Below are 23015 nucleotides of genomic sequence, written 5' to 3' on the forward strand. Positions count from 1 at the left end.
TCCGGGCCGGGCGGCAGCCTGGGTGACAACCGCCATTGCCAGCAGCACCGCAACCTGCGGCAAAAGTCACCTCAGGAAGCGAAGCCCCCGCTCCCCGCGCCACCGCCCGCGGCCAAGCCGCAGGTGTGCCCCGGCCGGCGGCGGGAAGGCGGCGCGGCCTGCGTGTGGAGGCCCCGCCTCGGAGGGGGGCGGGCGGCGACACGGCGGCGGCGGGAAGCGGCCCTCGCCGTTCTCCGGGGAGGCGGTGCGCCGAGGCCCTCCTGCCGCCGCCCTCGTCCCCGGCCCGAGGAGGGGTCTCCCTGCCGCGGTGCCGCCCTCCCGCTCACCCTTCCCCCGCGCCGGTGCCAAGCCGGGGCTGCCCTTCCCGCCTTCCCCGGGGGGAGGCGGCGCATCCCGCATACTCCCGCGGGGAGCGGGCGCGCCGCTGGCTACCCCCGGCGCACGGGGCCGCGGCGGGGCTGGGAGGGGGAAGCGGCGCGGTGCCCTCCCCGCCTCACGCCGCCCGTTCCTCCCGCCCTCCCGGTGTTGGCGGCGGCTCCTCCTCCCGCGTGTGACCCGCTGCCGCATGTGAGCGGGGAGGAGGGACGGCGCCGCGCGGGCCCCAGTGTGGCGGCGGCGGCAGGAGGAGGAGCGGGAGCCGCGGTGCGGCGTCCCCCCGCAGCCTCATCGCTGGGCCCCGCCGGCGCCCCGGGCCCGCCGGCGTTCCCCATGCCCGTGTGGTGCTGCCGCTGCTCCTTGGCCGGTCACTTCAGGTGAGGCGGCGGGGGCGAGCGGCCGGTGGGTCGAGGCGGCTGCCTGCTGCCCCCTCCCCGCCGCGGCAGCCGAGGGACCGGGTTGGGGGGCTCGGGGGCGGTGCTGGGGAGGGAGACGGCGACACCGGCGGGCGGGGAGCGCGGCCGCCGCCCCGGTACTGCGGCCTCCGCGAGGCTGCTGCGTGGCGGCGGGGCTGCCCGGTGCCGCACGCCCCTCGGCCGCAGCGGCGCTGGCGGGCGGAGCGCGGGGCCGGTGGGCAGGGGCTGGCGGTGGCGGTGGCGCGGCGGGCAGGCGCGCAGTGACCTTGGGCAGCGCCGGGGCCGCGCTGGGAGAGGACCGGCGCCCGCTGATGCTCGGGTGCGCTTCTGCGTGCGGAGCGCTGCGCCGTCGGGGGTCCCGGCCCTGATGGGCATCGCTTTTCTGCGTTACTTAAAAAAAACAATCAACCAAACAAAAAAACAAACCACAAAAAAAACCCAAAAAAACCAAAAACAAACAAGCAGCCAACCAACAATCCCACGGTGTTAAATTTGCTTCCCAACGCGTCAGATGGAGACCAAATTTAAATTCCTTTTATATAACGAGTTTTCTGTTAACCACCCACTACAGTCAGTTTGCTTTTTTTTTTTTTTTTTCTAGAACTATGTAGGGAATTCTAGGATCTTTCAAAACGGCTACCTGAAAAAGGCAGCTCTGATTTTAATAACCTGCAGCAAATGAGGGCAGTTGTTATGAAAGAATTACTTTCTTTTTCAAAAGGGAGAAGAACGTGTATGTGTATGCAGTGTTTTTTCTCTTAATGGGTTTTTCACATGAATTAAAAAAAGTAATGAACTGAAAAGCACTAAAAAGGGCAAAAAATGAAAAAAACAGCCCACAAACTCAAGCACGTTTGAAACTTAGGTGTTTGACAGAACGTAATTCTCGAGGTTATTTGGTATGACCAGCAGAAGGTAAAGTAAGCGCTCGCTTTGGAACTGACTCATCTTTGTGCCCACTTGCATCTCTGCAGGATTATAGCCCGAGAGGTATTCTTACCAAATCCCCGCCACTGCAAAGCTGTCTGACATGACTTTTTTTTTTCAAGATCAAAACTTCTGGTACTTGGTGGCTTTCAGTGTTGTGCAGAGGTTAGGAAGATGGTGGCCCTGACTTAAAATCTTACTGAGCTCTGGCATGATGTCCTTGCAAAGGAAGAACATGCTCCTGACAGCAGTCCTTCCTCTGCTGCATGTGCACAATAGCTGAGAAACTCTGTTGCATGCGGGTGTTTCTATGCACATCCAGATTCTATGCTAAACCAGTTAGGATATCACATTCTACCCATCTAAGCTGCACAGAACCAACCGTTTTTATCATTACGGATTCTTTTGTAGCCTAAAGCAGTGCGCATATATCCCATAAAAGAGTTTTTTAAATGTTTCTTTTGTTTTTTATCTCCCATCTTGCACAGCAAGTGTATTAAAACCACGCTAAAACATATGTGCTCCCTTTAAGGCTCTTTTGCAAAGCATAGTGTAGTATTGCCTTAATTCACTTTGAGCAAAGGCTAGAAAATAATAGTCTACCTGTGCCAGTCTAAAAGGAAGTGAAAAAAGCAGCATGATAATTAGATACCCTTTCTCTGACTTCTGCTTGTCTTCATCTAGCTCCTGGTATTTGTTGCCTGTCTCCAAGATCACCAAGAGCTAATGTGCAGCTGTAAACAAACAGTAAGCACGTAATTTGCAACCTTTTGTTTGTTGTAGTGTAGGGAATAAAGTATCAAGTACTTTCTTTCTGAAATAAAAACACTCTTAGAATAGCTTCTCACCCTTTTTAACAAGGAAATAACCGTCAGAGAGATGTATTACAGTGTGCTGGTGCTGTTACTACTGTACAGCTCTGCCTCTAGTTTATTTCAGACTTCCCCCGTTGAGGAGAGGCTTTTGAAATATGTAGCAGAACCTTCAGTGTTGGGGGAGTTGAGGCAGCATGTAGCTTAAGTGGCTTGTTGAAGGCCATGGGAATTTGATCAGTGTCTTACGCTTTTGGTCCTTAGTAGTAGAAAATAGAAATTTGTAGTGTAGAAAATAATTCCTGAAATAATAAAATAGCTTTTAAGATATTCTTGGGAGATAAATAAGAGTACTTTCATTTATTCAGTTAATAATTAAAACTGTGTTTGTAAGGAGAAAAAGTTTAGATCAGTTGATTGAGGTATTTTTAATGAAAAAGTTGCCTTTATTTTGAAGACAGTAAAATAACTGCTAATAACAGAGTATTGTTAATTTGCCCCTGCCTTTCTAGCTAAACTGATAGTGCATGCTTTTTCAATGAACTGGAAAGGCTTCAGAAGGGGCTCCTGAATAATTAAACAACAAACAATATAAACCAAGTCTTCGTAGTCTAGAAGCCTGTTTGGAAGAGTTAACGAGAGCAACCAAAGTAGATCTTGCAGAGAAAGAACTGAGAAATCTAGGAAAATAGCTGGGGGTGGAAGCAGTCTGCTGCACAGTGGCTGACCTGACTGCATGGCAATTCCTTTTATGAAAAGCTTTCTTTTAACAGTAGTAAAATGCACTGTGTCTAAGGCTTAACAGGGCTCACACTTTTCTCTGTCTTCACACCACTGGCAGCTTTAACCAGCCTTACTTCTACTCAAACAGAAATTCGTCGAGGCAAAGTCCTCTGTGCTGCTCAGCAGGTAGGAAGGGATGTGAACCGCTGCTCTTGTAGCTTAGCTATTCCTTCAGCCTTTGGTTGGCCTTAGAGTTGTTAATTGACTAGGCAGTGTGTATCCTCTTCTGATAAGGATAATGAGGAATGGATTTTGCTGTGTGTGGGATCAAAATAATGCTTGTTGGTTATACTTTTGGCTTTGTATAAACTGAAATTAGAAATCTGCATCTCAGCAGAACCATCTGTGCCTTCTTGTTACGCTTCTGTAGACTTTCTAGGAGAAAGTGGACTTTTTAAAAATCTTCTGTCAGAAAAGCTGTGCTGAAGCGTAAAATTTCGTAGATTGGATGAAACGTATCTATTTTGGTCTTGGTTTTGCCAGTTCCATAGCTCTTAAAGTAAAGCATCAAAAACAACTTTATTTTTGAAGAGACTGTTCTGATGACAGTTGAAATGTTTCATTTTAGTTTTTTCCCATCTGTCCTTAATTAGAAGTTACAGCAGCCCTGAAACAGAAGGACAGCTTTTGAATTCCTTTGTCCAGTATTTTGGTGACAGTCTTGGGAGGAAGATTAAAAGAATGCCTTTAATTGAAGAAACTGTTCTGCCTGGAGATTCCCTCCTTACTCTGCCTGTAGTAATAATAGGTGAGTTTTTTTCCACATTTTTGAGAATCTCTGTCACTGTCATTGCCTTTATAGACCTGCTGCATGAAGTCATTTATCATTAAATAACAAATGCTTAGCATCCTTGCAGTGAATATGTTTATTAGACTAATACAGTTGTTATGATTAATAAAAGTACCATAAAATTATGTTAAGGGACTTGCTGTTGGAGTAATTTGATTTCAGATTGTGCTTTGACAAAATGAGCTGCATTATTTGAGAGCAGATATGTGTGTCTTAATGGAAGAACTGTTTTGATTCTAGTGTTGATCCCACTGGGTTTGATTTACATGATATGTCTACTTCAGGAAACATGGAGGTCGTTGATGGCATGAGTAGAAATTTGTAGGGTCAGACGGGACAGTGAAAAGCACAACCTAAAATTTATGCTGTATGTTGGTTAGATGTTAACCTCCCTCCTTGATTGCCTTTCTCTTTGTTGCACCCATCACTAACGTCTGAATATTGTCCCATCTTTTCCAAGCTGAATCCAAGTCAATCCAACCAATTTAAAACAATACATTGTAATCTCAATTAAATAGTTAAGGGCTTGTACTCGTAACATCTTGCTGAATGACAGGATGGCAGAGGGAGCAAGCTCCTTAGGTATGCAGCTTAATTGAGAGTGCCAGGAGGATTTGTACTGGGCCAAGGTTTTTCAGCAACAGCTGGTCACCAGCTCCTTACCACCGTACCTTGATGAGGGGATAAAGAAAAGATCTGGAGTAAAGAAGGTTTTCAATAATATAGTCCAAAGCTGTTGAGACTACAGCAAACCAACAGCTTTAACTGTACTTGCAAACAAGCAGAGATTCCAGGGAATGATATTTCAGTGTAACGTGCTCACAGTAAGTCTCCACAACTTTGAAAAACTGGTGTTTGTACAGTGCCTGTTAGCAAAGCTCTCTTCATGATAGCTTAAAATAGTGCTCATGTAATAGACTTATGTGGATGTGACAGACATGAATCACTTGCTCAGTTCTGTATCATAGTTGAAGAGCAACAGTTTTCTGGCATTTTGTCAACCTTAGTGTAGGTTTGCCATATGGTTAATGACTCAGTTTTCACTGTTTAGTTTTACAAATATGCATTATGCAAATACCTGTGCTCAATACTTACTTTGTCTAGAGCGCCTTTGTATGTGCTGACACTAAACGCAGCTGCCTTGACTATTTCTTCTTGAAAAACAAATACAGTAGCCAGATGATTTTTCACAGATAACGTTTGAGACACTTCAGATCTTCTCTATTGGCAGCCTCTTATCACTAATTCATTGGCTCTCTGAAGAGCCTTAAAACGGATCTAGAATGATTTAATAATGTAGAAGAATACAAAAATAGTTGTCACACTATATACATACATGTATATATACACACACACGCACACACACCGTCTAGTGCTTTAATTATCTCTGTGTACTTTCTAGTGCTGCCATCTTCTCATTGCACTATTTTATTATCAGAAAGAAAAAGATGGCACATATGTAAATAGTTAGTGATGGAGCAGTAACTTATATTTCCCTTTCTTTAACTTCCTTTAACCATCTCCTTTTTACCTCTATAATGTCCTATTTAAGATTTGATTCTAAGCTTGTGCTGCATATTGTACTGCAGTTCTGCGCAGGGTGCTAAGCTACTGTGTAGTAAGTAAGTAACTTTGGTGCTGTACCTGTCTTCAAGATATTGGGAAAAAATTAATACATTCCATTTGAATGAGTTGGGACTGAAGAATTTCATGCTGGAGCTCTTAAGTGTAGAGTATGTTCTGTACTAAACACTTCCATCTTCTGCACTAGTTTTGATCGTTACTGTGTAAATGTAACATTTTAAATTTTCATCTGAATGACAAGGCTGTTGTGATGTTTGTAGTTGATTATTTGCTTTACATGTAGACACATAATGTAAATATGATTGGACTGTAGTTGACTGTTGATCGGGAGAAGCCTCTGCTGCTAGTCACACGAAATGTTAACTGCTCCTTAAATGAACAGGGTCATGGGGTTTTGGGGTATATTGATTGTATATCTAAAGTCTGTATTATAATAAAATCTCAGTTGCAATCAGAGCCTTTATTGGAGGCATTGTGTGTAAATAAAGAGCGAACTCTTCAGGTATACATTTCTCATTTCAAAGAGAGTTGTTGGGGTTCCCTGCGCGCCCCCCCCCCCCCCCCCCCCTCCAGCCCAGGATGTCATGAAAAAATCATAGCAAGTCTAATTGCAGCTGAACCTTCATCTTGTGTTCTGAGAGCATATCCACAAGGGAATTTCTTTCCCTTGGACACAGTCTGCCCCAGGAATAGGAACTGGGTTTGGATGGGCCCTCTGGATGGGCCCAGGGGAGTGGCCAGGGAGTTTACTGACAGTAATTCACCTTAGCATAATCCCATCCTCAGTAATTTCCTTGGCCCTTGCCAGCCTTTGTTTTGGCAACTTTAGCAATCCATTTGGTTCTTTTTAGTCTTACCCAGTAGGAATAAATAATCTTTAGCACGGCATCCTTGGGTATGGCACAGTTCTTTCTCTTTGTATTGTAGACTAGCGTCCTTTAGACCCCGGTAGGAAAAAAAAATCTAGCTATGCACTTGTAAAAAGAAACAAAATTCTTTACCATGTCCAAGTTGTAATTCCAAAAATAGTTAAGAATGGACTCTGTCATGGGAGTGTTTGTGAACTATAGGTATGATTAGAGTGTTTTCAGAACTTCATACGATTTTGTTCTGGATGGTTTCCGTGTATTGCTAAGGTTCTCTCTTACATCCGTCTCATGTGGCAAGTGGGTGACAGGAGGGGTGTGCATCTGTTTTAAGCTTTACTTCCTGGACTGAAGCGTAGCCAGCTATCTCATGCTGATATGTTTGTGGGAGGGTAGAACAGTGTGAGAGTAAGGAAGAGCATTTTCACTGTCTGAAAGATTGTTTATAGTCTTTTTTGTAAATGGTAAAATAGGAATGAAAGTGGTTTGGGGGATAATATAGGCAGGATCAGCAATACGTAAAACTTTTATTAAAGATTTTTGATTTAACTGTCTTGAAGATCCCAATGGTAGAAATCCACGGCTTGCTTAGTCTTTTCCAGTGTTTTATGGTTCTTACAGTATACAGGCACTCTATTTTTGGCTCCATATTTGGGTGCAGAAACAAGATTGTTTGATAGGAGCCATTGTGCAGTCTCACATACTTAGTCAGGTTTTAGGCCTTTGGAGAAAACATGCTTATTGAAGATTTCTATTAACTTTGTAGTCTCGGTCTTTGAAGAACTCGTCTGTAGTGAGCCTACATGATTTTATTGGAGCCCATGGCAGTGACTGGTCTATGCATGCAGCATTGGGATAAAGTATGGGATATATTGCCATTGGGGACCAGAGTGATGAGTGTAGTCTAGTGGAGGAGTAAAAAGAGATCTGATGTATGAAAAGGCTGGGAATGAACAGGGTCTCAGCAAACTGATGGGGGATTTAGGGACTGGGAAATCAGAAAAATGGAGAAGGGACGGGCATTGGAGAACTGGGATTGTTAACAGGTAATGGAAATAGCGTGTGCAGAGGTGATGGGGAACAGGACATGATGGATGAACTCTTCAGATCAAGAATTGAAATGGTAGGAAGAGCTAACATCCTAACAATGAGTGCTGTATAAAACATGAATAAATTAGTAACTTTGTCTTTACCCCAGAATTTGAATAGTGTGTGGTAAATACCATGTGTGCCATTCTAGTTAGAAAACAAAGACAAAATACTGAATAGTGCCTCATTAGGAGAACACTGTGCTTTTCATTCAGTTAATGAGCACGAGGAGCTATAGAAATAACAGTGCATAGTCACATGTTTAAATTCTGTACCAGAGCCTATACTTTTCTGACTTTACCTTTCCCTAGCTTTTGTTATCTGACTTTGCAACATGAATATTACTTCCATATTTGCATGTCATAGATATGGTCCCCTACTTTGTTTAATACTAGTCAAATAAATAGAAATAATTACGGTAGTGTTTTGGTCCCACACATTTCACACCTTCAATAACATTTTGAAAAGTTTAAAAATTGCAATAATACACATATATTAATTGAATGCTACAAAAAGGATATAGAAAGATGTTTGAATTTATATTGTTGCTTAATATTGAATGTGGTCTTACGAGTTTCTTGTACTTCACCACTTACCTACTGTAACTGTCTTCATTCAGCTTTTACATTGCTGTTGTGGTGTGTCTGTAACTTCTCATCTGACTTGCAGTCTCCAGCTTTCTGCTTGTCTCTTACTTCCTTTTATTTTATGGGAAGACCTGAAGAGCATATGCTCTAGATTGTCTTTCTGTTCTGTGTTTTTACAGTACCCAGTGTAAGTAGGAAGGCAATGTTGTAAGGTGGCAATAATATTCAGGTATCACTATGATTGACAGGCAGACCAGATCTTATCCATTGAACCATTTTCACACAAGAATAGTGATTTCGACATACTAAATTATGAAACTCCTTTATATGCGTTTTCTTTCATCATTTAAACAGTCATATGTACTTTTCTTGTTATCTGGAAAAGATTTTGCTCAGTTTATTTGGAGGAAGTTCCTGTGGCAGCCTTTATTTTACTGTGAAGTTTATAAGCTGCTTGGAATCAGGATAGTATCGCATTATAGTACTTTAATATGATTTTGCTGCTGCTTATTTAGCGACAGAAACTTTATTGGCATTTTTACTAAAGCGGTGACTTCTTTCTTTAATAGGAAATGGACCTTCGGGAATTTGTCTTTCTTACCTGCTCTCTGGATACAGGCCATATTTATCTCCTGAAGCTATACACCCAAACCCCATTCTACATACGAAATTAGAAGAAGCTCGACATCTTTCCATTGTTGATCAAGTAAGCTTTGGTTACCAGCTTGTCTAGCTCTTTTCCTGCTGCAAGCTGGATTATGAAACAGTAGGCTTTCTTTAACAATCCTATTTAAAATGCTTTTGCAATTTACATAAATAGTGCCGTAGACAAGAACAGGCTTAATATTCTCACCCCATAGAGAATTAGACCGCAGTAAAGCTCAGTAACTGCGTGGTCTCAAACAACAAGCTTTATCTCTTGGCCTCTCTTTTTTCTACCTGTAAAATAAAGAGCAGTATATACCTTCTTCAGTGGCTTGTAACAAATTATATATGTAGGGCACTTCAGATGAAAAGCAATACACTTTCTAAGTGCTGCTTATCCAAAACAGTTCTGCAGATTGTATTGTGAAGAGCCAGCCTACTCATCTAAGGGTATTTCTAATGTGTTAACAAGTTACTTTGTTACTCTGTTAATTTAAATAGAATAAATTCATGAGCACTAGATCCAATCCTGGGGCATGTGGTGGGTTTTGTGGTTCTTGAGGGCTTTTTGTTTATGGTATGTTTTGGTTTTACAATCTGCTCTTTGGATTGTTCCTACTACTTGCCAGAAGTATCTAAAGCACCACTTGGTCAGTCAGTAGCTGATGCAGGAATTCCAGCTTTCGTGTCCTAGGATGTTCAGGCACTATTGTCAAAGAACACATGCTGCTAACATACTTGAAGTTAAAATCTTCCTTAAAAAGTACGATTCTCATAAAGACTTCATTTTTAGTAACGTTAGGGACATATATCCTCTATAAACACAATCCATTTTTCTTTTCTCAACAGTATGTATCCTTCACTGTTTGTCTTGTACTCACAATTGCCCTTCTGCTATATTTGTTACCCTCATATAATCCCATTTTTTTCTGATTTGATTAGTTAAATCTTCTTCATTATTTTTCTCCCCCCTTGTCCATTTGTTTGTCATGTTATTGTTTCTAATTACCTCACTATTCTACTGATTGACTACTTACAATGCTATCACTAACTGTATTGTCTGTGTGACTAGTTTATTTGAAATACAAACATGCATATGTATTTGTAGTGGAGAAGTAGGGGTTGTTTGACTTTGGGTTTTTTTGTGGTGTTGGTTCTTTTTTTCCCCCCAATTCTTTCTTCAAAACTGTAGTCTCTCTTCAAATATTTGCTATTGCATTGTAAAATTTTTAGAACACAGCTGATGAATAGATGCTGAAATGTGAACATGTTACAAAGTTTTCTCCTTTATCAAAATGGGGCTCCTAGAGATACTAGTAATTCTTTGTTAAAAGGAGTCTCCTATCTATAAATGCAAGTGTCACTAAGTTGCTCTGATCTCTGAGTATTTGTCCCTATATTTCTTTTTCTAAAGTGAATTTCAAATGCTAACCTGCCCCAGTATTACTGTGGGATTAACATGTAGTTTTTGGATGAGTGAAATGTATTATTCAGACCTATAGAAGAACTGAATCATGGCAGTTTTTTCTGAAAAGTGTTTTGATTGAATCTCTGCATTAAATACCTCTGCTTAAAATGCAGCTTGAACTAATTGTGTTTTCTGTTGAAATTCAACTTCTGTACATCAGAATAACATGATGAACAGTAGAAGTTGTGTGAACATACCACTTTTTCCATATTTTAGGATCTGGAGTACCTGTCTGAAGGCCTCGAAGGGCGTTCTTCAAACCCAGTTGCAGTGCTTTTTGATACATTGCTTCATCCTGATGCTGACTTTGGGTATGACTACCCACCTGTTTTGCACTGGAAGCTAGAACAACATAATTATATTCCCCATATAGTGCTTGGTAAAGGACCACCTGGTGGGGCTTGGCATGTAAGTAAAAATTTCCTATCACTTCTATGGTAACTTGATAATTTTATGGTTTGGGGTTTTTCTTACCATCTAAGGCTGGTTTAGATAGTAATGGCAGTTTCAGTTGCAACTGCTCAATTACCAAAGCCCAGATATGTTGGGGAAATGAGAAAATAAGGAAAAGATTGTCCTTCATTTGGGGATTTGTGACCATTACTGTTGTCTTATATGTTTTTTTATTAGCTTAAATTTAATGAATTATAATGAAGAGTATTTTCTATGACTTTTTTCTCGTCTGCATTGTTTCCAGGTACTTCAGTACAAAATCTTAAATCTTAATGTGTCCATATGGTGTTGGTTTCACTTTTTTTTCTTCTTGTTTTGTATGTTAAGTAGCTTGCTTTTGACTTCCCTTTCACTTGTTCTGTCTTCACCTTCTGCTTTATTAGATAATGTAGTTGCTCAGTATCTAACTGTAACATGACCACAGTTCATCAACGCTTCATGTCATGTCCTGGTATTGTTATGTTCTGGTATTTTATTGCTCTGAATGAGTACAATGAGAAAAATGTCACTGTATCTTACATTAATGTATCCATTTTAAATGTATCTGGTCATGCATCTTGGTTTTTTTTTTCTCCATAGTCCATGGAAGGCTCTATGCTAACAATCAGTTTTGGAGACTGGATGGAGTTGCCTGGCCTCACCTTTAAGGAGTGGGCAGCTAACAAACGCAGGTAACGATATTGCATAATTAGGGTTGTATATATAATTGTAGTAGGGTCACTTAGTTGCTCTAAGAATCCAGATAACATTATTTTAAGAACTGGAAAACACTCAAACTTCATTGTTCAAAGGGAGACTTCTTGTATTGTTTGTTAAATTGCCTGATGGCACTGGAAATTATTCTGCTTATGTACTGTGATGGAAAAAAATGGACAGTGGTCAGCCAGAGTAATTGCTTTAAGAGCATCAAAAGCATACATACAAGCAGTGGTGTGTTTTAGCAGCATTTCACAAAGGAGTACTGTTACGTGAGCAGTTTTGATCAGAGTTTAAAGGAAAAAAATTACTGACTTGTACAAGCTCACTGTTCTTACTTCAGTTATATAATTAGTTCATAAAGGTCTGTGTCATCAGATGAACCTAGGAACACTCTACATAAGCTTTTTCTAGAATTCTAATTTTCCTGACTTTGTTCTAGCAAAATTAAAGGAAGTTGTTCTTGTACCACACAGGGCAAAGAAGAATTACTTGGGCATATGTCTTTAAGGGCAGACTGTTACTCATTTCAGGACAAAACTTGTAGTGAAGAAGCTGTACCTTTGTTCTTTAACTGCTTTCTTAGATAACCACAGTAATCTTGCATCCTTATTAACGGAAATCCCATAAGCTGCTTATTATCTGAAGCTAATTTGTTTATATTATAGTTTTCAACAATACTAAAACCAGCAGTGTTGACCTGTTATACTACAACTAAACAAACATATTTAAAAGTATTGATGATAATGAAAACTTACAGTCATGTAAAATAAGTTCCTGAAGTTTCATTGCAACAGGTGTCACACTGTAGCATTATCCTCTTCAATAAATGTCTCAACAGGATTTTCAGAGTAGCAACTTGAACATTTAGAAGTACATATGCTATTAACTTGTTAATCTGTGATAACAAGTAGCTTGATTTCCTGTAAATATGCTTTTAAGCATAATTCAGTGGCAATCCCGATATTCACTGTTTCTTTTGCCTTCTTCCTAGAGCTTACTTCTAAAGAAGCACAAATTCATGCACCTGTTCAAAATAATTACATTTTCAGCTTACTTTTTCATACATGTGAATGCAATAAGCATTGGAAAAGCATAGATGTAATGTGAGGATTACAGTGCAAAAAATTTTTTATCGGACACTTGGACATGATAATCCTCTTTACATAGTTGTATTAAGGTTGCGTGTCATACTTGCATTGTTCATTCCTGTGATATGGAACAACTTGATTTGATACTTCCTGAACTTACCTGTACCCAAGGGAGAGGTCTTTTGCAGAGTATAATAAAGAATACTTGACTCCAGTAGTACATGGAACCTAGGGTTTAAAAAATAGCACTTAACAATTACTGTAACATTTAGTTACTTATGCCCTAATCAAGTGTATTCTCACGGAGTACAAGTTTAGCCAGTATTGTATTGTTGACAGTTGTGATGCTAAACTGGCTTTGTAAAACACTTCCATACAGACCTACTGTGATACTGCAGAGTTTTGTTATACTTGTTAATCACCTTATCACTTTGCATGGTAAAGATTTACAGCTATTAAAATTGTCAGATTGTCTTGTATATCAGGAATCAAGAGAACAAATAAAGATTCAGTTATCTTAAATTTGACTGCCATGTAGTATGTCATACATGATATTCACATTTCTGTACATTAACCAGAACCATTTAATTTTGTTTCAGAAATATAAAGAGTGATCGAGTAATGCCAGAGGAGATAGCTTGTTATTATAAACACTATGTTAAAGTCATGGGCCTCCAAAAGAATTTCAGAGACAATGTTTACATCACATCAGTATCCAGGCTTTACCGAGGAAAGGATGATGAAGATAGAAGTCAACTAAATGAAAATATGTCAACACAGCATTTGGAAATGGAAGATGGACAGAAATCTCTGATTAAGAGAAATTGGGAAGTGAGAGGTTATCAGCGAGCAACGGATGGTTCTCATGTGCCCTTCTGCCTCTTTGCTGAGAATGTGGCTCTGGCCACAGGAACCTTTGATTCTCCTGGCCGACTTCAAGTTGAAGGAGAAGACTTTCCTTTTGTGCTTCATTCCATGTCTGACTTCGGAGCTGCTATCAGCAAAGGAAAGTTACGTGGGAAGGCAGACCCCGTGTTAATTGTGGGTGCTGGACTTACAGCAGCTGATGCAGTACTGTGTGCCTACAACAACAACATCCCAGTAATCCATGTGTTTCGTAGAAGAGTTACTGATACAAGTCTAATTTTCAAACAATTACCTAAAAAGCTTTACCCAGAATACCATAAGGTCTATCATATGATGTGTACTCAGTCCCATACGGTGGACTCCAGTCTACATTCTGCTTACACAAGTTTCCCTGAACACAATGTGCTTTCCTTCAAGCCTGAAATGAAGTGTGTTCTTCAGAGTGCCTCCGGACTGAAGAAAATTTTGAAGTTTTCTGTAGCCTTAGTTCTGATAGGTTCTCACCCAAATCTTTTCTTTCTAAAGGACCAAGGACATAGCATAGGTCATCACTCTAACCAGCCCATCACATGCAAGGGGAATCCTATAGAGATTGATCCATACACTTACGAATGCACTAAAGAAGCTAACCTCTTTGCTTTAGGTCCTCTGGTGGGAGACAACTTTGTACGGTTTTTAAAAGGAGGCGCACTGGGCATTGCGCGATGCTTGGCAATAAGACAAAAGAAGAAACATGAGTTGATTGAAAGTGGGGATGGAGGAGGTGATGGGGTACCATAAATGAGACATTAGAAACTTTCACATACAGAATTGCAGATGTAGTCTAACAGAACACTCACTGACAGTGAAAGTTGATAGCAGTCACATTTCTGTTGTATACAAGTAACCTGCGCTTGTATTGCTTGGTAAAGGATGCTGATACTACAATACTTCACCTTTTCAAAATACAAAAAATTGATCTGCTATTACAACTGATCTCTACTTAACTGGCATTACTTCCAGATAAACAGAAAATGAGACTAACTTATATTGACCTGCCTGTCATCTCTTGCTCAGCTAAAAGAGCAGACTTCCTGTGGGAAAAGCAATGCCTACCAGAGTGGCTTTACATTTTAGTGTCAAATGTGACAAAATATTCTTACCATGAAATTAAAATAACTTCTAAAAGCAGAAAGCTTGCATAGTCCAAAGTGATTCTTGGTCCCAAAGCAAATTTGGAACCTTCTGCTTGAAAGAAGAATTTTATTTATTTGCCATAGTAATACAGTAACACTTGGAATGAGCACTTAGTAAAATGGTTTTTACTATAGGAAGGATTTCTTCTACAATTTTAAATTATCCTAGTTGGTAACTGGAATAAAAGAATAAGCATTCCCATTTAATCTTTAACGCATGATTTGACACAATCCATTAATGTTTTTTCACTCTATGCCTATAGTTGGGGGAGTGCAGAAAGATTTGAGATGTTCCCCTACAGTGATATGTACATTTCTGAGAATACTCATTAACATAAACAATAAAGTACTGATGTAAGTGCTCTTATTACAGTGTCAATATAATGAATATCTAGTGTACTACTGAAAAATTAAGTACATAAGAAAAATTAAGGGTTTTTTTGCTTCCTAGCTCAGGAAGACTGAATGGGATCACTTGACTGATGAAGGTGGGCGATAGATATCCTCATCTCCCATTTGAGCAAGTGTTGGTTATTTCTCTTTTTTTCTAGAGCAGCACATAACACTAAAACTACTTTAGCCTGCAGTTTCTGAAACTTGAAAAAGGGTTATATCTCACAGCCAGCTAAAAAACAAACAAACCAAACCCAAAACAAACATGCCATAGTTCCTATAAATCTTAAAGCTCGTTAAGAAAGACAAAGACTTAACTTGTACCTACCTCTGAATTGAAGTTTCACCTTTCTGCTCCATAATGTGAGACCTAGATTTCATTTGCTGGGTTTTAGAGTAGTTAGTTTACCTAAACACACTCACGGGTTTTTCACCGTAGTGAGGCAAGCAACAGCTTGTTCGAAAACTTACTTTATATTCCAGAACTCTCAATAGACAAAAAGTGCTTGGTTTTAACTGATTTATTACCAAACATTTTAATTCAGGTCCAATGTGATGGAATAGATGTTATTTATTTTTTTGTTGAGGGCTTTTTGTGTTGAAGAATTTCATGTTAGTTTAAGGTATTGTATTTGCATGATTAAAATCTCCGTATTATAACTTGAACAGATTTTAAAAAGGAAATTAGGCTTAGACTTTTGTGAAACTGCTAGTGCTTGCTGGTTTCCCAGCTGTCTAACTTTCATAAGTTGTAGATACCAATATGCAATAAATGCCTGTTTTTCTGTGCCTACTGAATTATGGGGTTCTGTGGCTGCTGCAGCCCTTTATGCATCTGAGTAAGTTACTCAGACTTTGGACATACAAGTTGAAAAGGTAAAGTATGCAAGGACTGAAATGACTATTTTCAAAGGAAGTCCAAAGTAATTTATGAAATGATGCTACTACTAATAATAAATTTTAGTTTAGAGCCAACTTAATAGCATAAAAATGAACACAAATGAAGCAACATTTATATTAATTTCCACATTGCCTCCATGGTTGGATTTAACAATGCATTGTCAATAGTAGTTAAGATACTTTTTATACTGATATTTGAGCTGGTTTTAATTATGCTAAATTCTAGGCTTATTCATAATTGAATTGAGATTCTATAATTTGCTGCCTTTGGCCGAAACTGTGTTATATATAAATCTATCCTAAACCTGTGATAGCTGATAATTTTAACTGAAAATCAGTTTTGTAAGTGCTGAATACTTGATTATAGAACTTCATTGCAGTTAATATATTGGGAATACATCTGTGCTGTTATTAAATTCCTTGAGTTTTGTGTCAAGATAAATGTCTGAATACAACATATCATAGCATGTTACCACTTTTTCATAATACCATCAAAACAAATGAGGCCATTTACTTACGCTTATTTTGGAAAAAGGGGAAAAAAGCTTCAAACAGCCAAATCTCTAGCTTCAGCTGCTGCAGCTACTTAAAAGCTGTGTGTGTTGTAGTGAAAAATTTGTAGCAGAGATTTTTGTCCTGTTACTGCAGTAAAAGATACTTCTGTACTATGACAGTACCTTGGGGTTTAACTGCCTTTTTTTCTTTTTCCTTTTATCTTGCCTGTATTTTTGGATTAAAAAATTGCATGTGAGAAGCCCTTAGCTGGGCAGAGAAGTTCTCGGTAGTCGTGTTTATTAAGCCAGTATAAAAATACTTTTTTCAATCAAAGCTTTACTAAAAAAATAATCCTGTTTCTTCTAGGAATTGCTAGGTTTAAAGTTGTAGCTGGACTTTCTTACTTTTGGGTTTCTTCGAGAGAAATTCCTGTTTCTCTCCACTGTGGTGTTTTTCAGAGAATGAGAAATGTAAAAATTTAAGCTTTGCCTTAGGATAGTTTTTACCTAAAGCATTATATCATACTGACTGCATTTCTTGTGGCTCAGATGTTGGCACTAAATAGTTGTCTTTTGGGGAAATACTTTGTTGCTCAGATTACAAAAACCCCAACAAACATCTGAACTTCCTGTATGGTATAATACAGTTCCCAGAAGGGAGCCTGACTGCTTCTTTCAGCTTTCCTTTCAGAGAGAAAGATAAGCTTTTAAACATCATGGATTTAAAAAGGATGCTTTACTACTTAAGCTTTATTACTAAAATACAGACAGGAAGAATATAATTTTTAGCTAAAGGACTTTAATTTGGGTTTATAGAATTGGTAAATGTATGTTAACCTATACTGTAGATTTTCTAATAGGCTACTGGGAAAATGTCTCTTACATTTGGGTTTGGTTCTTAATGCTGAATGTGTCTCCTAGATAAAATGCTGCTACAATTATTTAAGTAGTATTGAGCTGTTAGGCTGGGAGTAAGATTTTTTCATAGTAATTCCCCATACAGTCTGCCTCATATGTGATGATCTAACGATAGGTGCTTATTAATGAAGGCACCCAACAGGGCGGTAGGAAACGGCACTGCCTTTCTTTTAGGTTCCAGTAGATGACTGATTTCTGCTTAAAACGTTTTCCACAGAAGAGTAAGGCTAAGTTTCACCCTGGTGAGTAAATGCAGAAATCGTTTCTGCAAGTAATCCGGAGAGAACAGTGTCTGAGCTTGTCAGTGAACGCGTGGAAAGAATATAGCTCCCAGAAACAGTACCTATACATTGAGTAAAGGACACCAGAGCATGTCCTACAGCTGTATGTCCCTAGTCCTTGGCACTTAGGAAATTATTGGGTTATACTGTATTTCCTTCTGGCCTGGTGACTGTAGGTCCCCTTTTTTAAACTGATTAATTTCATAAAGGATGGTTGCATAATGAAAAAAACCTAAATTTGTAGAAGTAGGTGTCAGTAACTTGTTTCTCTCATAGCTCAAGAACTGAAAACAAGGCTAGAGCCAGAAATCCAGAGTACTTATTCAAAGCTGGAGGAAATAAAGACCCAAACTTGGAGGCAGGCCTGACCGGCATGTCCAGTTGAAAGGAAGAAAAGGCCATTTTTAGGCCAACTTCTTCAGAAAGAAAGGGTGTAAAATTTGCAAACTTCTAGTGAGTCCTCACTGACAGCAAGTGATCACCTGTGAGGAATGACGGGAAGAAAGCAGAAATGAATGTGAGCAATATGAACTGCAAACTTTAAGGTGCTGAAGTGAACCTATGGAGCGTTGATGGGCTGGTGGTCTCCCACCCTCGTGTGTCAAGATCTGCCAACCGTAACTTCAGAGCTTTGTGCTGGAGCCCTTAGTCTAATGTTGCTGTATATTTTTAACTGAAGTTACACTGAAGTGCAACACACAACATAGGAAGTAGAAGCAATTGTATTTGCTGCAGAAGCTGTAGTACTGGGTCAGTAAGGTGGTGTGCCAAGAGATGAGACTCTGTTGTTCTGGTACCATGTTTTCTAATTCTGAGAAAGCAAGCGCGTATTTTCATGTAATGGCAGAATCTGTGCTGTAACTGTGCTAGCTCCCAAACTTGTCTGAACAGCAAGAGGTAGCACATGTATGCCTTAAAGGCAGCTAATAATTTGATTTTATTATCATCCATATAGTAATGATTTCATTTTGAAGAAGTTACAGAACAACAAATGCTAAAAGGTTTATACTGTTACATTTTAATTCTAGATAGTATTTTAGAACCTTACAATAACAGTGTTCCGTCATCATTGATTATTTTTTGAGATAAGAGCAAGATGGGAGCATAGTACCTCAAGTGATGTGAGAGCTTTTTGGATGCTTACTTCCCCCTTTTCCTCTTGCCCAACTTGAAAGAAAAGTCATGCTTTATTTGCAATAACTGTAATACCTGATTCTATTTACCAGAAACAATGGAAACTGAAACATCCTTTGACAGAGAAAGAAAGGTTTTGGTGACATTAGGGGTACAAATTTGAAGCGAGGATATTGAATTATGAACAGCTCTTCTTCTGAAAAAGACCATATTTTAGGGAATATGTATACTTCAGTTATTTCAGTTTAACTAATTTTTGAAGCTTGATTATACAAGGAATTGTGAGGTCATGGATTAAATTGGTGTAAGGAACAAGGATTATGGGGGAAAAAACATTTAGAGTGTAATTTAGTAATTACAGTGAACATAAGCTCTGTTTTAAAGATTATTTTGTCTTTGCAGGCACTACAACATTTCAGCTCAGGCAAACCCTGAACCTACGTTCACATTACATCTGTCCATGTGCTAGGTGATTTTCTAACGATAGTTTTGTACTTACAGGGCATACCAAGCAAACTCAAAACGCAGAGGTCATCAGTAGTCTTTAAAACCAGGAAAAAAAACCCAACCTTCATATTGTTAGCTCTCTTATCCTTTTTGAAACAACTTGTTCTGGAGACTTAAGTTAATCTAATTTTCATTTTCCTCCTCCATCTCTTTATTCTGGGATCACTAGCAATGCACAAGTATCAGCCTACAGTGGATGCTTCAGTAAACTAGAATTCAGATTCATATTCCTGGGCACCCTCTGTGGACTCGCATACCAGCATAAAGCAAGCTAACGACTAGGTTTGCTAAATAGTCACAAAGTAGTATGGAATCCTGGCAATTTAAATTCTTTTTTAACTAGCTGTAGTAAGTAAAAAAAGTTCTCCACAAATATAAAGCTAAAGACAAGGCAATCAAAGAGATTGGACAGAGTTCCAGGGGACACTCTGAGGAGAGAGGGGAATGGTTCATTTTTTCATCAGTTTGGACTCTAGCACCAGCATTTACATGAACTCGGAGTTATTGCTGTTTAAGAACTGATCCTGCTCTTTTATATCTACCTGGCACAATTTGGAATGTCAGTACTCTGATCTTGCCTGTTTCTGTTAGGATTGGTATGCTGGTGGTGGAATTACTTCTAAGTAAGATAAAGGCTTGTATTTATCTACCTGTGTGTTTGTTCACACACGTGATACCCTTGGAGATACTATGTAAATGTAATTTCTATGTGTCATGCCTCCATTTGCTGCTTTTGCTGGAGTATGCTTGGGTCATACCCCCTTTTTCAGATGAGCAATGTAAACATGTACAGAACATCTGCTATCAGCTGAAATACAGTCTCCTGAGCTGCAAGCAACTTGTGAGCAAAACCACAGCTTTGATTAGATGATAAGCCCGCCTAAGGTTTGCATGCTAAGCTTGTTTTATCTTCGTGTGTGAAAACTGATGATGGACTGGAGGCTAAATATTAAAAGTTTCACCTAGAAGTTAATTTTTTTAGTTTGGAAAAGTGGGGAATTTTTAAGTCAAAGGAAAAAAAACAGGGAGGAAGAGGTGTTCAGAAAGCTGTAGTATTCAAAAAGAGGAAGGTGTTGATTTGCTTGGATCTGGTGCTGTACCCACTGCTGGAGAGAGATTGTGCTGGTCAAAGCTGGGGCAGCGTAGTATGGGCAGAGCGCTAAAGCAAGTGGCTGGGAAAGTTGCAGTTAGGGAGATCTGATTTTGTCTAGCATTTTCGTAACTATTTCCCTGGAATGGGGAGATGGTGGTTATAAAGGCATTGTAAGAGGAAGAGTAGAGGTGTAACAGTAAAGATGTTTTGCCACATTTAGCTTGAAGTTCTAAGGAGATACCAGAATGCAACTGGAATTTGTGAATCAAACACCAGATGCTGCCAAATGTGACTTGAGGACAGATTCAAGAAATGGAACAGAGCAAGAGGAGCAGTGTTGCGGGAAGAGGAGAAAAGGCAGGAAAATAAGGACTGAGGAATCACCCGTGGTAAGAGGAGAGCTGGGAGGGGGGGGTGGGAGGTAGGTCTATAGCAGAGACTTCAGCTATTGTCTCAGTTAGGATGGTTGATGGTAAACATGTGGAATAAAGCCTCTTTGACACATCGGGAAGGAAGGTAGTGAACGGGGCTTAGCACTCCAGAGGAAGTCGGGGGGAGGTTGGTGGATGGAGGAGACTGAAACTGAAAGCAAAGACACTTTCAGCATACAGAAACTGGTGCAATGACGCAGGAGAGGCCAGCCCTGCCGCATCAGTCCCCCATCGTTCTGGGAGAAGATGGGGAGTAAGGGAAGGAGAAAAGGGGGCAGCTCAGAGATGTTAATGGACAGAAACAGAAAATAAATGTCAACAGTGAGAATCGTGGTAGTCTTGCCAAAAAAGGCAGTGGCTTCCCCAACTGATGTAGGAAAGATGCGAAGTTTGCTGAAACGGGTGTGAGTTAAACTGAGAATTAAGCATGTTCCTGTGGGGATACAGCACCCATCCTCTGTTTTAGTGGCACATGGAGTAATTCAACCTGCTTTAAACTGTGTTCAGCTAAGCTGCTGAATACAAGACTGTATTTTAAAAAGCCTTGCTAATAAAAAGTATATTTAGTTTAAGTATTGTGTGCATCTCCTTCCTGTAAGCAGGGTAAACAAAGATAATAAATGCTATAAAAAAAGCAATCCCTACAAGCCTTCAAACAAACTTTGTGTTACACAGAAAAATGCAAGAAACAAGATCTGAAGATAAGTTTCTGGTTAGATGTATTTTTAGAAAAAGAGCATCATATTGTCAAAAAGGTGGCATACTTGCAGACTGTGGGTTGAGGCAGATCAGAGAAACCTTAGATGTCATATCAGCTGCTGCACTTTTTTTACCCTTCCAAAGAAAACCATAGAAGTTCTCTCAGAAAACTGCTGAACTGAATGTCGAAACCACAAGGCACAATCCTCACAAAATTAAAATATGGCATGCAGCAAAACTAACGCAAAGTTAACTGCCCTTGCTTGTGCACCCAGCTTTTGCTTTAACTGTTAAAACCGTCTTTATGTCAACCTCTGTTTTCCCACTTTCACCCTTCTGATTCTCTTACCCCACGCCGCTGGCGAGGAGCAAGTGAGCAGCTGCAGGGGGCTTAGCTGCCTATGAGGTTAGCCTACAACAGTATGTTTTGTAAACTGAAGGAAACATTGGGTCAAGTTAATTTAATAGTTCCAGGGGTAATGCAAATACTGGTGTAGTTTATTGGATGTTCAGGCTCCCAAGATTTGGATCACGTAATCACATCCTTTATCATCTACCTCAGCAACTTCAGTAACAGAAGGCTCAAACCAGTGAGCAAACAAGCATGCTTCCCCTGATGTTTGGAGCTCTAACTTATGACAATAGTATGCTAAAATGGAAGGCTTCAGTATTACAAACAGGATTTGTTACATGAATTTGGAATTATAATTCAAGGCATGGGTAAGGGGTAGAGGTTTAAATGACTAAGCTTCTTTTTTAATGCAAATATAACTTCATGTTCAAATAGCAAAAGGCTTACATACTGATCTACAGGCTTCTCATCAAGCAAACAGCAGACAAAGCTGAATTAGAAACCAAACCTATCAACTATTAGATACCCTCAAGTTGGACCCAAAACAGGAACATACACTGGATACATACCTTCAGCCAAGTGCTGAGGCTGGGTTTTTTTGTCAGCACTACTGTAGAAATCCCCAAAATGCCCTCCCATCTCGACAGCACACAGCCTGTGAAAGACTACAAAGAAATCTGAAGATGACGCTGGAAATGCTGACACAGAGAAGACATCTCATACAAGATCTATAAAGAAACCTCCATGTTTGTCTGGGGGGTGCTTCCCTTAGTCATGTGGTAGATGAGTCCACTGGTTTGCAAAGGAATGGAAATATGCAGAGAAAGAAACTGCACTTGCCTCTCCCTCCAGTTTCAAGGAACAAAAATTAAAATGCTTATTGCTGCTGTAAAATTTTTTAGTATCTTTTCTGAGTTTGTAGGAGTGTTTCTAGTCTAACTGTAGGCTGTTCAAACAAATTTTGAAGACGTAATAGGGCAAAATCACTGAATTTTAGAATTTAAACATCTTTCAAATCTGCTGTCACACAAAATTGGTGGCACTAAAAACAATTTGATGTTACTAACTTCAAAAATAGAAAGAAGCTTGACCTTATCAATATTAAATACTTGTTTCCACAGACACAAATTTAAGTTTTGTCTAACTTATTTATGAAGTCTTCAGAAACCACCACCTCAAGACAAAATTG

The 23015-nt window shown here is 39.8% G+C and overlaps 1 protein-coding gene across 3 annotated transcripts; it reads left to right on the forward strand.

Annotated features, from left to right (window-relative positions):
- Positions 1 to 234: 234 nt before the first annotated feature.
- On the forward strand, positions 235 to 15806 carry OSGIN2 (oxidative stress induced growth inhibitor family member 2). Of its 3 annotated transcripts, XM_040586228.1 has the most exons (7): positions 639 to 752; positions 2403 to 2465; positions 3907 to 4061; positions 8799 to 8935; positions 10559 to 10750; positions 11375 to 11466; positions 13182 to 15806. In XM_040586228.1, exons 3-7 carry the CDS (start codon positions 3995 to 3997, stop codon positions 14227 to 14229), a joined length of 1536 nt encoding a protein of 511 aa, XP_040442162.1. In that variant the 5' UTR covers positions 639 to 752; positions 2403 to 2465; positions 3907 to 3994; the 3' UTR covers positions 14230 to 15806. The 3 variants fall into 3 exon arrangements, with proteins under 3 accessions (XP_040442161.1, XP_040442162.1, XP_040442164.1); XM_040586227.1 differs by lacking the exon at positions 2403 to 2465 and having other exon boundaries at positions 235 to 752; XM_040586230.1 differs by lacking the exons at positions 639 to 752; positions 2403 to 2465 and adding an exon at positions 2973 to 3439.
- The last annotated feature ends 7209 nt before the right edge of the window (positions 15807 to 23015 follow it).

The sequence above is a fragment of the Falco naumanni genome, chromosome 3 (assembly GCF_017639655.2).
Source record: "Falco naumanni isolate bFalNau1 chromosome 3, bFalNau1.pat, whole genome shotgun sequence".
Taxonomy (NCBI): domain Eukaryota; kingdom Metazoa; phylum Chordata; class Aves; order Falconiformes; family Falconidae; genus Falco; species Falco naumanni.

What these genes read in the sequence shown, in the direction of transcription:
- OSGIN2 (XM_040586227.1), top strand. Translation starts at nt 709, where the DNA reads ATGCCCGTGTGGTGCTGCCGCTGCTCCTTGGCCGGTCACTTCAG. An exon ending in TCCTTGGCCGGTCACTTCAG is followed by an intron (nt 753 to 3,906) that starts GTGAGGCGGCGG and finishes GTCCTTAATTAG; the next exon opens with AAGTTACAGCAGCCCTGAAA. An exon ending in ATCTTTCCATTGTTGATCAA is followed by an intron (nt 8,936 to 10,558) that starts GTAAGCTTTGGT and finishes TCCATATTTTAG; the next exon opens with GATCTGGAGTACCTGTCTGA.